This window comes from Dunckerocampus dactyliophorus, chromosome 13 (genome assembly GCF_027744805.1).
Source record: "Dunckerocampus dactyliophorus isolate RoL2022-P2 chromosome 13, RoL_Ddac_1.1, whole genome shotgun sequence".
NCBI classification, from domain to species: domain Eukaryota; kingdom Metazoa; phylum Chordata; class Actinopteri; order Syngnathiformes; family Syngnathidae; genus Dunckerocampus; species Dunckerocampus dactyliophorus.
Genome location: NC_072831.1, coordinates 5,029,014 through 5,045,848, shown reverse-complemented (window position 1 = coordinate 5,045,848; position 16,835 = coordinate 5,029,014). Strand labels below are relative to the sequence as shown.

At 40.8% G+C, this 16,835-nt stretch overlaps 1 protein-coding gene across 1 annotated transcript in view; it reads right to left on the bottom strand.

Annotated features, from left to right (window-relative positions):
• Positions 1 to 14,540, bottom strand: part of slc2a15a (solute carrier family 2 member 15a) — a 36,976-nt gene extending 22,436 nt beyond the window's left edge. Inside the window, exons 1-4 of the mRNA XM_054797663.1 lie at positions 14,173 to 14,540; positions 10,166 to 10,264; positions 1,724 to 1,884; positions 615 to 739 (exon numbers count right to left, since the gene is read on the bottom strand). Coding sequence (XP_054653638.1) covers positions 615 to 739; positions 1,724 to 1,884; positions 10,166 to 10,264; positions 14,173 to 14,217 — 430 coding nt within the window. The 5' untranslated portion in view covers positions 14,218 to 14,540. The remainder of the gene's footprint in view (positions 1 to 614; positions 740 to 1,723; positions 1,885 to 10,165; positions 10,265 to 14,172) is intronic.
• Positions 14,541 to 16,835: the final 2,295 nt, after the last annotated feature.

The following is a 16,835-nucleotide window of genomic DNA, read 5'->3' as shown; positions in this document are numbered from 1 at the left end:
TTTCACTCGATCCAATACAAATTCATTTATAAGCTATATTGTAGAGCTACAACATTTAAGAGTTTATTATTCACATTGATTTGGTACGTCTCGGGTTGTTCCCACTCCCTCTGCCCTCCAAGGTATAAAGCATGCATGGCTGGAAACCCATGTGAAGAACTATGCCCTACCAGAACCAGGTCTCACTGCACTGTTCTCAGGCAATTTAAGGATCGAGTCCAACCAGTTCATAAATCACAATTGCTCCGGTAAGCCTAGTGATGTACCTACAACACAATGAGTGATGCAGTCAAGCGTACTATTCTCCTGAGTTTAGGTCTTCTAGCAAGTTGATTGACTATTGGCGTAAGGGTTGCTAGTCCGTGTACTGAGAGCGCACTTGAGCAGTTCCAGGAGGAACCGCTTGGCTAAGGATGGTGTGATCAGCACTGATGAAATACCTCTACTACCCCATTCATGGACTAAGACCATAAGCGTTAGTTGCAGCCCTACTATAATGTACTCTACGTTTTATTTGTTGCTGTTGATATTTGGATGTAATGTAAGATTCAGCAGGGGATGAAAGACTAACTTCCCCATTGAAAGTGAAAAGGAATGCAGGAGTGACTGATTACCTGAGTGGATTCCTGTGATGAAACGACCCAGTATGACCATCTCAGGTGAACCGCAACTTCTGCTGAAGCCCATGAGTGAGCCAGCAATAAAAACCAGCATTGTTGTGTTTACAACCGTGCCTTTCCTGAAATGACACCACAAACATCAAGTACACAAAGGAAGCTGTCTGTGTTGTGAGGAGAGTGTCAGTCAAAGCAGGTTTATCAGAAATGTATGAACTGTCATTGTGATCACTAGTTCATCATTTCATGACTACAATTAGGTGTGACTGTTTCAATGCAGCACTGTCATTCTGTTTACTATCATAGTTCATCATTTCATGACTACAATTATGTGTGACTGTTTCAATGCAGCATTGTCATTGTGGTTGTTGATATTATTTTATCCTTTCCATCAGGGTCTTTATAGTCGTCACAGACATTTATTTGCTGATGTTGTTCTGTATGTTTCTGTTGTTCTGTTGTTGTTGTTGCTGTTGTCCTTGTCTCTTGCCCCCCCCCCCCCCCCCCCCCCCCCCCCCCCCCCATTTGCTTAATAACAAGCATCTAAGTGAAATAAATTCTGTATAACAGGGGAAGTGTATATCACACTTCTCCCTGGCAGAGTAAATCTGTTGAGCACTTGACGGCATTTAGATCTACAATTCTATCTGCTTTAAAGGCTGGACAGGACAGGGGAAGAAATTTTAAAAAAAATGTATGAAATGAAGTCGAGACACTGGTAAGTAACGCTTCTGGAGGCATCATAGATAAAAATGTGTGTGATTATTTTGATGACACCACATTTGAGAAGGATTCAAACAATTCAACAGTCCAGAGACATGGTGATGCTTTTGTAATTGGACATATTTGTCATAATCTTTTCTCAACCGAACAGCTATCAGTGCCTTCTGTATCCTTTTCTTAACTGACCGTGCCACGCCACTCTTGAAAGTGAAACTTAAGTTTGCGTGCCTGGAAAGTGAAAGTTAAGTTTGTGTGAAAGTGAAAGTTAAGCTAGTCTGAGTGAGAGCAATGCATCTATTGTGTGTTTGTGACTCTTTGTTGGACATTATGTTATGTTATGTTATTATATAAAAAATATCTTTAAAAATAAAAACAAATCTTACCTGCCAAAGCGAGTGACCAGCACTCCCACAATGAGAGAACCAAGCAGACCACCGATGGCAAACACGGACACTGTGAGTGAATACATGAGTGTCAGCGTCTCCTCGCTGAGTCCTGTTCCATTGCGGCTCAGCACGGTTAGATTGTAGAAGTCCTTAATGTACTACGACAAAATGGAGGTAAAGATATTGAGAAACTGCACTGAAGTAAAGTTTGCCACATGTTGAGATATGAGATGAATACTGAAAAACAAACTGAAAATGACTTTGGCATCATGTGACTTCCCACACGGTACACAGTAAAAGTTAGGGGCAGGAAGTGTTTATGGCGTCAAGCGTCTCCTCGGTAAGCAGATACAGTGCAGTCCAGTCCGTGGCTAGTGATGCTGCCAAGAAGAAGCCAGAGCTTGAAAAGCTTACTCTGTGTTATACACTTGGGCTTCCCATAGATCAGGGCGCGGCAACCTTTAGCATCAACAGAGCCATTTTGCTCCCTCTTCCGGTAACAAAAAATAGTCTGCAGCTGCAAAGCATTACACAGCCTATAAACTTGTCAAAGTTGTAAGCTTTTTTAAATGTTACCTGTTGCAACAAATAAAAGTGCAATGAGCATACAGTATGTATGCCTACGCGGAAATAATTTAAACACTGAACTCTGTAAGCCTTTTTCAGTGGTTCCCGTATTTGTTTAAAATGAAAACAAAATGTTTACTTTAACATAAAAAAGCTCATCAGAGTTGACAATTCTGCATATCAGTGTTGTTTGCTGAAGAGCGTGTGCTGAATTTTCATCAGTAACCATTCTACTGGTCCTGTCCATGACTGTCTTTGCAGCAAGACGCATTCTTTCGTTTTTTTATTCATCCATCCATCCATTTTCTATACCGCTTCTCCTCTTTAGGGTCGCGGGGGCATGCTGGAGCCTATCCCAGCTGACTTCGGGCGACAGGCGGGATACACCCTGGACTGGTTGCCAGCCAATGGCAGGGCACATATAGACAAACAACCATTCACACTCACATTCATACCTATGGACAATTTAGAGTCTCCAATTAACCTATGCATTGTACCCACGCACGGGGAGAACATGCAAACTCCACACAGAAATGCGCAGGGGAGAATCGAACCCAGGCATCCCGATCTCCAGGCTGTTACTGGAAACCGTTCGGCCGTTTTCTCAATCATATCTTGTTTATTTTGTAATAGATGAGAATAGATGCTCTGATGTTTTTATGAACGATTCCCCTCCCTCCCATCTCATGCGCAGCCCATTGTTGGCAACTTGGCCATTTTCTCACTAAATCTGGCGACTTTCCAAACCCTCTTTGTGGCTTACGGTATTTTCCCGCTAGAGGCAAATGTAAGGACTGGTATTTGGAGAAGTAACAGTGAAAGCACGTATTGCTCTGCCCCGCCTCACAGCAGTCACAAGTGGTGTCAAAGTCAGCTCCCGCCGTACACTACCTGCCTCTCCCGGAGTCACCACCTGGGTGATTAGCGTGTCACGGGCTCCGAACACATAGCTACAGCCCGCTTCTCATCGTAAACCATACTGTGATGCTGTTGTTGATTCTACAGTTTTACAAAAACATCACCAAGCTCAGCAAAGGGAGGCTGAAGACGCGCATACGGCGGCCATTGTTCAGCATAGCTGGGGAATGGGGCTACAATACTACATTTTAATCAATAAGGAAGTTATTAAGAAGTATAATAATTAATAATTGGTAATATATAAATAATTCAAATAACAACCGTGATTAAATACTAATACACTTAATAATTACTATAATATCTAATAAAAATTCCGGACTATAAGTTGCACTTTTTTTCATGGTTGGGCTGGTCCTGTGACTTGTACTCCGGGGCAACTACCTGTATATGTTTTTTTTTCACACTGACAACCACAAGAGGCGCTCTAGGCTTGTGTGCCAGTGTTACATAGTGTATGTTGTTACACTTCAATGCCCCTAGATGGCACTAATGTGTTAGGAATCTGTGGAGTATGTCTGTTGTATGGAGGAGCTGTCACACATTGCTTGCCGCTCTGCTGCCGCCTGTCTGCCATATGTCCGCAGTGCACCTCGGCCGACGTGGGCGGAGACGCCGGAGCACACCTGCGGGCAATCAGCAATCTGGACTCCTCTTAAGCAAGGCAGCAGCATCTGTTGGTTGCCAGATTGTACTTCCTGACCTCCTGTTCCTTGCTCCCGCTCAGTCCGGCTCCATTACCCTTACCCTGCTTTCTGGCCTGTTACCTGTGCTTATACTTACCTGCTCTGTACTACCTTAGTGTTTCCTGTTGGTTTGCCTTCAGTGTTTTTTGTTACTACTTCTAGTTTTTTCCTGACAGCCTTCTGCTGTCAGTGTTTTTTGTTTCTTATCCGTAGTGGATTTTCCTTTGTTTGTACTTTGCCTGTGTGGACACTTTTTGTTATTAAACTTTATTTTTGTATTTCAAAGTTGCCCTAGTCTTGTGTTGGGATCCTATTTTTCTGCTGTGGCATCCGCCACTCCTGACAGGAGCTCTCAGTTGTGCTGTCGCTATGCTAGAGACAAGATGTTGGCGCCAGCTCTGAAATAAAGCCACCTAAACATGAGATAAGTTTCTCTCTTTTCAGTCGATATATGTCGATATCACAGCCAATATCTGCTATTCCTATCATTCCTGGAACACTGAAAATTTACAATTAACATCAACTTTTATAGACAACTGAAGGGCTATCCACACTGAAATGTTCAGGTCAAAACATCAATCCATTTTCTATCCCGCTTCTTCTCATTAGGGTACCAGCTGATTTAGAGCGAGAGGCGGATGTGGGAGGAAACCGGAGTACCCGGAGAAAACCCACGCACGGGGAGAACATGCAAACTCCACACAGAAACGCCCAACAGAGATTCCACCCAGGTCTTCCCGAAACCAGACTCTGACTGTGTGGCCGACATGCTAACCCCTAGACCACTGGCCAGGTCAAAACAGGGAAGTATTTTATCGTTTCAGCCTCTAATCCACACGGGAGGGGCTTTCTGGGTGACCTGAAATGGTATTTTTTTAAAACAGCTTCCATAGTGGGCGTGTGTACCGGCAGTACGAGAATGATGATGCCTCTTCGCCGTCACGTGACCAGAAGTGAGCTTAGACAACAAGCCAACATAATATCTGAGTATTTCGACGGACGTGGCTCACCTAAGTCGACATTCTCCTGATATTTTCTTGTCTTATACATCATAATGACTCGCAGGCGTAATTCCACTTCTCGTAAGCGGAAGACGACGGACTTATGTGCATGTGTTCTTTGTTCCGCTATGGTTTGGAGTCACGTGGTTCCGTCTGCGTGCCTGTTTACAGCGCCACACGGCGTTTATAAAGACAACGGAGGAAAATGGAACACAAATGCCCCATAAAGAGAATCATATTCTGTAGATTACAAGCTGCAAGTAGTGAAATATGCAGCCGAAAATGGCAATCAGGCAGCAGAAAGAAAAATATGTTTTTTTTCCTCGTCATCAAGCATTTTTGGCTGGTGCGACCTACACTCCGGAGAGACTTATAGTCCTGAAAATACAGTTAATAATGTATATATTAAAAAAGAAAATGTTCCCGCCCATCCGGGAGGTATCTTCTTTGTGCACAGGTCCTCTACCTGAGACATGGGAGTTCAGGTTTCTGTGCAGGACCTTAGCTGTTCCCAGTATTGTGCTCTTCTGGACGGAGATGTCAGATGTGGTTCCTGGTGTCTGCTAGAGCCATCCATTCAGTATATGTACTACATATACTGTGTGTGTGTGTGTGTGTGTGTGTGTGTGTATCTATTTATATACACATATATGTGCATGGCTCAGATCAAGGGTACCCAAGTGTTACATTTTGGGTAAAATTTCAAACTCGTGGATAGACCTTGGTAATGTTATCAACACAAACTTCAAACATTGCAAAACACACACCCAACATACCTGAGCCCGAGACATCTTCCATTTCCCATAGCAACCCTCCGAAGTTCACTCTTTCTTAAATGTAAAGTACATAACTCTGTGTCCACTTCTTGCTGTTATCTCTGCATAGATTTGACTTTTGTTAGAAAAAGTAACTTATATTTGAGAGAGTATCATAAAGTAAATAAAAACAAGTGACAAATCTAGATCTTGAGTTAAAGTCTGAAAATATGGCAAAGAAAAATTGGCCTTCAGTCCTTCCCATGCCATTGTTGTATCAGTACCAAGACTACAAATCCCATCAGCCGTTCCTAAGACTGTAATGACATAAACTTTGACCTATGAACTCCACAATATAAGCTAATCATTGCAGCACTGTGGCAACATGAGCCAGGATTCAGTGAAATGCACTGAGTGAGTGGTTCTTGAATTATCATGCTAAAGACCTAAAATTATAAGGCGATCTTTGACCTCCCATGAGGGACACGCCGATCGCTTCCGGGTTAAATACGGAGCAATTTATCAACGAAAACGCTAGAATTTATTTGTTTTGGATAAAGGTCAACGACATATAATATAACGGACAAAAGTAAGTAAAATCCGACTAATGATGATGAATAATTTTGCCCACTTTGCGTGTTTTTTTCGCCGCTTCGTGCACAGGAGACGAACGGCGACCTACGAGAGGTAAAAACAACGGCTGTCAAAATGAGTTACACTGCTTGATAAACACAAAATTTGTTACTCACCCGATGAAAAAAATCATTTCAAAGTGCATAAAGATCTTCTCCAATATATATAAAAATGAAAAAATCTTACCTTAGACTTGACAATGGTTGTTAAACCGCCGATTGCTCGTTGAATTGAATGATGCTGCTTCTCCGAGGTCGTGACTGAACGTTCATAACTCTGACACAAAATGGCGGACACGACGACACATTCCCCTGCAGAACACGAATTTGGCGAATAACCGGCAGAAGGATACAAGTTTTGTTTGGCCCAAGAAGGCACTTTTTATTGTCTAATTCAATATTTACTAGCAATACGCAATTTACGCTGTGAGCTCGAAGTGTACGTACATAACTGGCTGGACACGAAATTTGGGTGTGTTAGGCTTTTGTTCAAATAATCTTATTTTACTCTTTTATACACAAAAAAATCACTTTAGTTGCAGAGTTGAGTAATTATTCCATGAATATGTACCATTGTAATCGTCATGGGGTTTGTTTTTCCATGGAATTATGCTCTTCAAAATTTTTATCGGCAGGTGGACACGAAGGTTATGTATGTTTCACTAATTATTACACAACAGTTTTTTTTACACTGAGAATATTTGAATAAAACACATTAGAAACCAATTTCAGACATCATTCTTTAATTCTAAGTAGAAATCATGACAAAATTATCAGAGAAAATATTATTAGTTAATTTCACAACAAAAGTAGACATGCTTTCCATGTAACATTTCAATGTCCAAATATAGACACTTTTTTACAACATAGCCGTGCTAGCGCAAAATAAAAAGATGAACAGGCTTAATTTATGGTTTGGTAAGCTTCCTCACTCTATAAACGTCAGAGTGATAGGGATAGTACACATTGTTAGAACAACAACTTCAAATCCTACTCAAGTCAAGTTGAAGACAGCAAAGGTACCCTTGATCTGAGCCATGCACATATACATATACTGTATATATAAAACAAAACACATAAATAATACATCATTTTTGAAGCATTTCAAACCAAGGAACTAACTAAATAAATAATGACTAATCTGTGATATAATAAAGACATAATTATCATTTAAAACATGTTAAATTATAGTACATGTGTATATTTAAATGAAAAATAATATATATGATAACAATATGGTAATAAAGGATAACATAATTAATAAAGGACTATTATATGTTAGAATATGTTTGCAGTTTTCATGTGTAATTTAAAAAAAAAACATTTCAAACCACAAAAATAGCAAATGCAATCCTCCCTGATGAGTCCGCCATGCCCCATGTGTCACACAGTTTGACAATTACTGCTTGATAGGATGACACACTGCTGTCAGGAAGAGCCTCACTCTTTACTTTGTTGCTACACATGAAAATCCAATGTGAGCGTGAGTACTCATCTTTAGACGTTATTGTCCATTGAGGGTAAAAATGTCTGTGAGCAGTTACTGTGTTCATGTGGACTCACCAAATGTCATGTGATCATGTATGATGTTGTCTCCACTCTACTGGATCAACAGAAATGCAATCAATGAAGTCCCGTGCAGTTCACATTCCTCACAACAAGCAGACCCTCACATAAAGATACTCCCTCACTACACTCCAGTCCTGCTATTTCTATGAGCAAAAAAATAATCCTTCTGTCTAAAACACATTTTACGCAATTTTGTACAATATCCTGGCATGAGTGGACGTTTTAACACTTCAACCTGGGTCATGGTGTTAGAAAAAAACTAAATTAATATTTCAAGGCCTACTCGTACTTTCATTTAGGCCTACTGGGGGCTGCTGGGCTGTGTTTGTGTTGCTATTCTAATTGCTAAATATCAATAAACAAATGTCCACCTAACTAAAACAACTTCAGCTAAAAACTAAATGAAAACAGTTTGATAAAAACAAAAGACACTTCAAACCCAAAGCACTTAAATCAAACTCAAGCCCGGGGGCCAAATCCGTGGGCGGGGTATACTGTAGACCGGAAGTGGGCGTGGTTTAATCGGAAATGTGTGGGCCTTAAATTGGTACATTATTTTAAGCCCGAAATTGACATTGATTGATCAGAAGTTGCTGTTTTTATTGTTTATTATTCATCTATATGTGTACTGTGTAATTTTTTCTAGCGTATTTGACGCATACGCATCATCACTGCTCTCTGTTATGACGACAGACAGCAGCACAGTGATTTTGGTTGCTATTCTTGATTAAATCACACTTACATGTAAACTGAAAATTACAATATATATATATATTGTGAAAAAAACACTTTACAAATTGTACAAAAAACTGTTTTAGTAGTGCCCATTCTCTTTCGTTCCTTTAGTTAACATGTGATTAAACGTAGCTATCGATTACGACGCGAGGTGGGCACACAAACGCACCAGGGCAGCCACCGAGCTGGTCACTAACGGTTGGCATTGTTAGCATGCTATTTCAGTGTGTTTAGTGTACTGCTGATAGCTGAGATGTTACGCTGCTATTCATTTGTGTTCATGTCTATAGGGAGGGGCGGTCGCTGTGGGTGACTGGCCAATCACAGAGCGTGAAGAGTGAATACATAATGAGCATTTTCTGTCATCACGATTACCGATAATGACGAGCTGTACTCGTTTCAGCCTCATACTCGGCAAAAATGCATCATCCCTATGTGAACTCTTCCGAGTTCCACATCTCTCAGATTGCGATGCTTTTTTGATGATATAAAATACTGTAGCTTTTGCCCGAACATTGAGAAAATGACAAAGAGGTGGTCGCAAGCAACAATCACTTTATTAAAACGAACAACAACAACAAAAAAACAATCATAGTTGTATATCCGCAGACTATCCGAAAGTAGATATTTGAAATAGGAATGAACGCACACAAGAAAATTCCCATTTCCCCCACTCCGATGTAGAAAAAAAAGGACCATCCACACGACTGAAGTAATGAGGAACTAATGACAAAGGAACATACATTTTGAGTAGTCACTGAAGGACTTATGAGGAACTAATGAGGAACTATAGAGTAGAGTAGTTACTGAGGAACTAAAGCACATACATTTAGTGTAGTTACTGAGAAACTAATGAAGAACTACGAAGGAACTAATGACTAAGGCACATAAATTTCAAGTAGTTACTGAAGAACTAATGAAGAACGAGTGAGGAAGTAATGAGTAGTGGTTAGGGTTAGGTAGCGTCGTTCCTCATTAACTACTGTAATTTTGTGTACCTTATTGTTAAGTGTTACCGTGTAGTGTATCGACAGTGACTTACCCTCCACTTGGTTCTGTGAGCGGAGATCTGGTCGTATTTTGGTGAGGAGGAACGTAGTTCCGGTGAGTTGCTGGGGTCACAGTTTGGCTTCTCAAAACAATATGCGTTCAAAAGAGCAATACGTTTGCATCACAAAACCGCAAAAAAGTCCGACCTCCCAGTCGCTCCGCGTTATTTGCGCGTTATGTCCATTGTTGTGTAAGTGTTCCGCAGTGGAGGAAGATTGCTGTGACGCTCCCGTCAGAGCAGTCTCCATCCGCATCTCACCGCCATCCATTGCTCGCAACGGTTTTGTGATGCAAATGTATGTGTTACTCTTTTGAACTCTTTTGAAGCCAATCTCTTTACTTAAGTGACCCCAGCAACTAACCAGAACCATGTTCCTCCTCACCGAAATCCGATCAGAACTCCGCTCACGGAACAGAGTGGGGTCTTGGGGTTAACTTAGGTCATAATTTGTTGACGCTTGTGTTTGCCACACAGTGAACCTGGGGCCAACACGTAATTCGTTATATGCTTCGGAGGATTATGTCTTACCACAGCCGGAGAGTTGACTACTGCCAAATTGTATCCGTAAAGCATGGAACTCCCAAAGGAAGTAAGAAAAGCCACGGCCAACAATGAGCCTGTCAGATGCTGTCGACACACAAAAAAAAACACAGTCAGAAAGTACAACTTTTTCTATTTTAGTCCATTTTAACCAAACACTGTGTTCACTTGTGTCACATCCACCTTTGCATTGTAACTCATCAAGTCCTTAAGTCATGTATAGGAAACATTTAGGAGTGGTTCATGTGATGATCTCAGGATCTGAATATATCTGAATATCTCACAGCTTCACCAAAATGGTCACTATAGGGGTGTTAGTTTATGTGTAGAGGGCTCTAATAATGTCAAATAAGTATTTAGAAGGTCACAAACAGGTTTTATATGCTCAAACTATGAAAATATTCCATTTATTAATAAGGAATCCTCCTCACGGTCGAGTCTGGAACCAATTAAGCACGATAAACAAGGCATTTCTGTATATTTGTATTACACTATTGAGTGTGAAGAATACATTTTTGCATGAACAACGTAACATCCCTCTTCCTATTATTTGGTCCCCGTGTTCTTCCTGGTTCGGCTTTGTTTGTTTCAGACCCTCGCTCTCAGGAACACCTGAGACACCTCGTGATTGCACCTCGTGTACTTAAACTGAGGACAGCTGGGAGACGCTGGTAGATTCCTCCTCGCCGGCTTGCATAACAACAATGGGTGCGTGTAAACTTACGAGCACAATGGTAAAATACTACACTTGATGAAGTATATTTAAAATATCATTATTTTCTCTCTAGAATGAGATAATTCCACTCAATATAAATATATACTGTATACACACACACAAGATTCAGCTGTGGTAGTTATAGGTATATGTAAGACGTAAGCTGACAACACTACCTCAGCTGAAACATTGTGGGTTTTATTTTGGAGTGAAAGAGTTGAATTGTGTTCAGAAAGGGTTCTGTTGGCATTGTTGGCATTCCTCAAGGCTACCAAAGAAGGTCATGGCTCGCTGCCAAAGTACAAGCACACTCTCATCACTATGAAAGGAAAAAAAGTATTCAGTATTTAATAAAGGTATTGTTTGGCACTTTGCACTGTCTACTTTACTCATTTATTCATCCATTTTTTCGTTATTATTGAATAACAATATTAACTTTACTATTACACATCTTTATATTGTCGATACATGGAGAAGGGGTAATAAACTCTGCTTCTTCCTACTCCTTTTCAGATACAGTGGTGCCTTGGTTAATGTCAGTAACCTGTTCCAGACGTTCTGACTCAAACCAAAACAGACTCTAACCAAAACAAATTTTCCTATAGAAAATAATGTAAATCCAATTATCTCTTCCAGACGTGCAAAATGTTAACACAAAACACATTTTAGAGACAATAATTGTAGTTTTACATGCACAAAATGATGTTGAAATAACCACAAATGACAAATGAATGGACAACTGAACATTTAACATCACTTTTACCTGGTTTTGTTGCGGAAAAAAAACACAAAACCATCATTTAACAAAATAACACAAAATAAACACATTCTGCTGTAACCACAATTTGCAAAAATATAAAAAAATATGTCAAATTAAATATCAACTTTCTAAAAAAACAAAAAACAGCTGTGACGTTGCAGAAGTGCGCCAGGTGGTGAGGGGCTATGTTTGACTCGAGATGTCGTGAACATGCTATAGTAAGTTTCAATGCTTATGTGTTGTTGTTGGAACCAGAAATTAGTGCTATGGATGTAAAACGAGACAGGCAGAAACACCCTGGATGCGCCGGGTTGATAGACTGTTACGCGGGAACCAGAGTAGTATGCATCGCAGCCGATGACGGAGACACTCCTGTCACATTTACGTACCTCTGAAATTAAAACAGTGTTCTCTTAAAATTCAGAGGTATTGCACCCTTGTCTCGGTACAGTCCATCGCCTTTCTCTTTTGTGCGATCAACGTGTTTGTTACATTGTGTATCTCTCTACAATTCTGATATAAACAACTTAAAATGGCGCCTGTGGCCCACAATGCATTGCACGATCACGTGAAAATATCGCAAGATTTCATCTTGGCCGTGTGACCCAAGATGGCGATGTAAACAAACTGGATGGTATTTTGGACGCGAAACAAGCGGGCGAACGCAAGCCAAGGAAAACTTCAGCAAGTATTTTGGTTGTTAACTGAAAAACTCACTAACCAGGACGGATGTTAACCGAGGTACCACTGTACGTTGAATTGTGTAAATGTAAACTTGTGATGTACTTCAAGAAACTTTGTTCAACATAAACTAAACAACCAACAGGTGACAGCAAAGACAACTGTAAAAAAAAATGATCACAAGGTCCAATAAATACTGTAGATTCCTAGCAGCAGAATGCACCAGCTGAAAATGAAGCTTTAGCGCACGGGTTTCCAAATTGCAGACCAGGGCCATTTGTGGCCAACAGCTCGTTTTGGCCTGCAGAACATTGTAGAAATAAAATTAAACAACAACAAAAAAAACCCAGCAAAAATTAGGTAGTGTGACAAGAAAAAATGTACCTTTGATGCTGATATTACTAATAACAATACGCTTTGTCACTTATGACACAAAGATGACACAGTTTTGTCTTTTTAGGACTTTTTCTCTAAATGATAAACAAAAATAAAGGTATTTTTAAAACATCTATATATATATATATATCTATATATACACACACACACACACACACACACACAAACATACAGTGGTGTGAAAAAGTGTTTGCCCCCTTCCTGATTTCTTTTCTCTTTGTGAGAAAAGTGTGGCAAACATGTTTGTCTCAGATCATCAAAAAAATTTAAATATTAGTCAATGACAACACAAAATGTATTTTTTAAATGAAACTTTTTATTATTAAAGGAGAAAAAAATCCAAAGCTACATGTCCCTGTGTGATAAAGTGATTGCCCCCTAAACCTAATAACTGGTTGGTCCACCCTCAGCAGCAACAACTGCAATCAAGCGTTTGTGATAACTTGTAATGAGTCTCTTACAGCGCTGTGGAGGAATTTTGTCCCACTCATCTTTGCAGAATTGTTGTCATTCAGCCACATTGGAGGGTTTTCCAGCATGAAGCACCTTTTTAAGGTCATGCCACAGCATCTCAATAGGATTCAGGTCAGGACTTTGACTAGGCCACTCCAACGTCTTCATTTGGTTCTTCTTCAGCCATTCAGAGGTGGACTTGCTGGTGTGTTTTGGATCATTGTCCTGCTGCAGAACCCAAGTTGGTTTCAGCTTGAGGTCACCAACAGATGGTCGGACATTCTCCTTCAGGATTTTTTGGTAGACAGCAGAATTATTGGTTCCTTTTTTAAAAAAAGTTCAACTTTTGTCTCGTCAGACCACAGAGTATTTTTCCAAAGGTCTTGGGGAGCATCAAGATGTTTTCTGTCAAAATTGAGATGAGCCTTAATGTTCTTTTTGTTCAGCAGTGGTTTTGGTCTTTGCTGTTGGCAGGCCGTTTTTGCCCAGTGTCTTTCTTATGGTGGAGTCATGAACACTGACCTTGACTGGATAACCTTGTGGATAATGGCTCTCACTGTGGGTCGCTGGAGTCCCAAAGCTTTAGAAATGACTTTATAACTTTTTCCACACTGATAGAGCTCAGTTATGTTATTGGGGGGGCAATCACTTTTTCCACACAGGGCCATGTATGTGTGGATTTAAAGACTGCATTTTGTGTTCAGTTGTGTTGTCACGGACTAATATTTCTGAAACATTTAAGTGTGACAAACAAATCAGGAAGAGGGCAAACGCTTTTACAATGATTTTCAAAATCCAAACAACTCTGCAAAAAATGTCTAAATGGTTCCTTTAACAAAGACGAACTTCAAAGATCACACACTAACAATCACTGGTGTCTTTTTTTTAGTGCTCAGCTGCAAGTTTGAAAGTCGGTAGTAAATTCTATTAGCTGCAGAGTTCTGAAGTCCAAAGCCATTAGGGATTAGTGCGCTGACAGACACAACTTACCGCTGTTATTTTTCCAGGCGGTGGAATCAAAACCTCCTCGGCCATTTAAGAAAGGTGTCATGAAGTCCAACACGCTGAAGAGCAGAGTAGTGTGAGCACCAATTTAAGATGTCATAGCTGAACAAGTCACAAGTCGCGCGGGGCTCAAACTGCAAAGATTGTGTCCTTCCAGGGTTTCCTCCGCGGAGCCAAAGCACAGCCTCCCATTAACAACATACTTCATCACATGACAGACAGCAGCGTGATGGAGCGAGAGAAAGGCCTGCTGGAAGCAATTATGTCTAAGTCAATTTAAAGCAGCCCAAGAATGAAGAGGAGGAGGTAAGAATAATGAGAAAGACGGCAGGGATGAAAATACATAAAACAACAATGTGAAGAGAAGAAAGGCAAGTGTGGCAAAGAAGTGAAACAATGGAAAGTGCGTGTGGGGAAAAAGTAGTAATACGGAAGGAGATTAGAATGAACACAGGCGCTCATGCTCAGCGTGACGCACAAATATGGCAACTGCCATCATCGTCACCTTCAGTTCACTGGTATATGTGCAATATAACGTCCTTCAAGTGTTCTATCCTGCTCTTTTAAGGGGCTTTCAAAATGATGTAGTAAGTTTCTTTTCATAAAATACTACATAAATATGCATCTATCCACACGGAAATGTTTTCAGGTCAAAACGGCAAAGTATTTTATTGTTTCAGCCTCTCGTCCACACGGAAACGGCGTTCTGGGTGCCCTGAGACGGTATTTTTGGAAAACGGCTTCCAGAGTGGGAAAATGTGAAAACACCAGCTTGTCATTTCCGTGTAGCTCTACACAAAGACGATGACATCACCGGCCCACAGCCACCTCGTCGTCATTAGTAACCACCACTAGCTTAGTCGACAAGCCAACATAATTTCTGAATATTTCGACGGACATGACCCACCTCGGTCGACATTCTCCTGATATGTTGTCTTATACGGTGCTCCCTCGCTACATCGCCGTTCACCTTTTGCAGACTCGCTGTCTCCTAGATTTGTTTAAGTGCAATTTTGTTCATGTTTTTTTTAACAGCGTATGAACGCGCATTGTGTTGTGCGTCCTTATGTATTAGAGCGATCTATCGGTGCTCTGTTGTATGTGTCTGTTACTGTATTTACTACTGCTACCAGTAGAGGGTGTTGCATCCTCATGTTAGAGTTGAAGACGTGTGCAGTGCCACCTCGTCTCAGGATGTGTTTATCTGCCTGTACAAGCATATTAGGAACCCGCTGTATTATTATAGAGCCACAACAGACCTGATCGGCTCATGGAGAACCCGCCCATTGTGTTCTGTGTCCTGATTGGCTGTAGACCATTGTCCATCAATCTCCTTCATGCCGTTTCCTGTTGTGGTCAATAGTCGCTAGAAAATTTGCTAACCGAAAAATACGACGACAGGAGCAATATATTTTAACAAGGATGCAAAAAGGACGATGGCGAGGCACGGCCAGAGGAGTGAAAGGCACGCGAGTCCAACACGTGTCCAACCTAGGTTGATCACTAAAATTCAAATGACATTTGAACTTTGAGAGTGTTTAAAGTGTTGAAAATTTTAGAGAAAAATGTGAGAAAATGTTAATGCCAGTCTGAGAAAAGTGTATTAAGAGCATGGTGAGAGGTTTTACAGCCTTGAAACATAATCATTGTAAACAAATTAAGTTGGTTACTTCGCGGATGTCATTTATTGCGGCTATTTTGGGAACCGATCCCTCGCGATAAACGAGGGAACTCTGTACTCCACAATGACGCGCAGAAGTAGTACCACTTATCGCAAGTCTAGATAAGCCTCGGAAAGTGGAAAACGACGGACTCATGCGCATGCGTTCATTCTACTTCTATGGTGTGGAGTGTCACGTGGTTCCGTCTGTGAGTTCACAGCGCCACATGCAGGTGAGCCTTGTGTATTACATCCTCATCTGGATGCAACTCTTTACTAATCCGCCACAGCGTGGACGTGACTTTTTTTTCAACCCGCCAAAACAGAAATCCCAAGAAGGTTCCTGTGTGGACAGGGCCTAAGTTGTCTACAGGGTAAATCTGCATTCTTCTCCTCTTGGTGAAAACACTCATATTCGTTGATGTTAGACATTCATCTTGCATTATAAAATGAAGAAGTCTATTCTGTAAAAGTGACATTCTTACAGGATATTTCAAAAGAGCATTGAAGAACACTGAGATTTACTTAATGCGCTCGAATGCCTCATGTGAACAAACACATCAGGCAGTACAGTGCAGAAGAAAGATGACCGCATAAAGTTGTTCATCGTTCTGTGTGCGTTCGATGAACTAATAAGTAAGTTTGATGATGACTTTGTGCATTAAATGTCTTTCATCTTGAATATTTGTCCAGACATTCATATTGTGAGCTAAATGAGAGCTTGTCTTCTTACGTGGCGCTGTGACTAACTACTGCATTTTCTGAGCTGTATGAGCCTGTCATTTGTTTGTCGACTGGATGCACTAACTCTGTTAGAAAGCCCCCAATTTTGCACGTATAAGTAAATGTATGCTTACTCTGTTCGACGGTCCTTGAACACACCATGTGTGACGCAGATTGAGACTTATGTGTATGACTTTCTCTGGCGCTGCACAGACAGACATGTACGGTATTTTCCATTCTTCCTTTCACCTCGTGCTCTTTACCT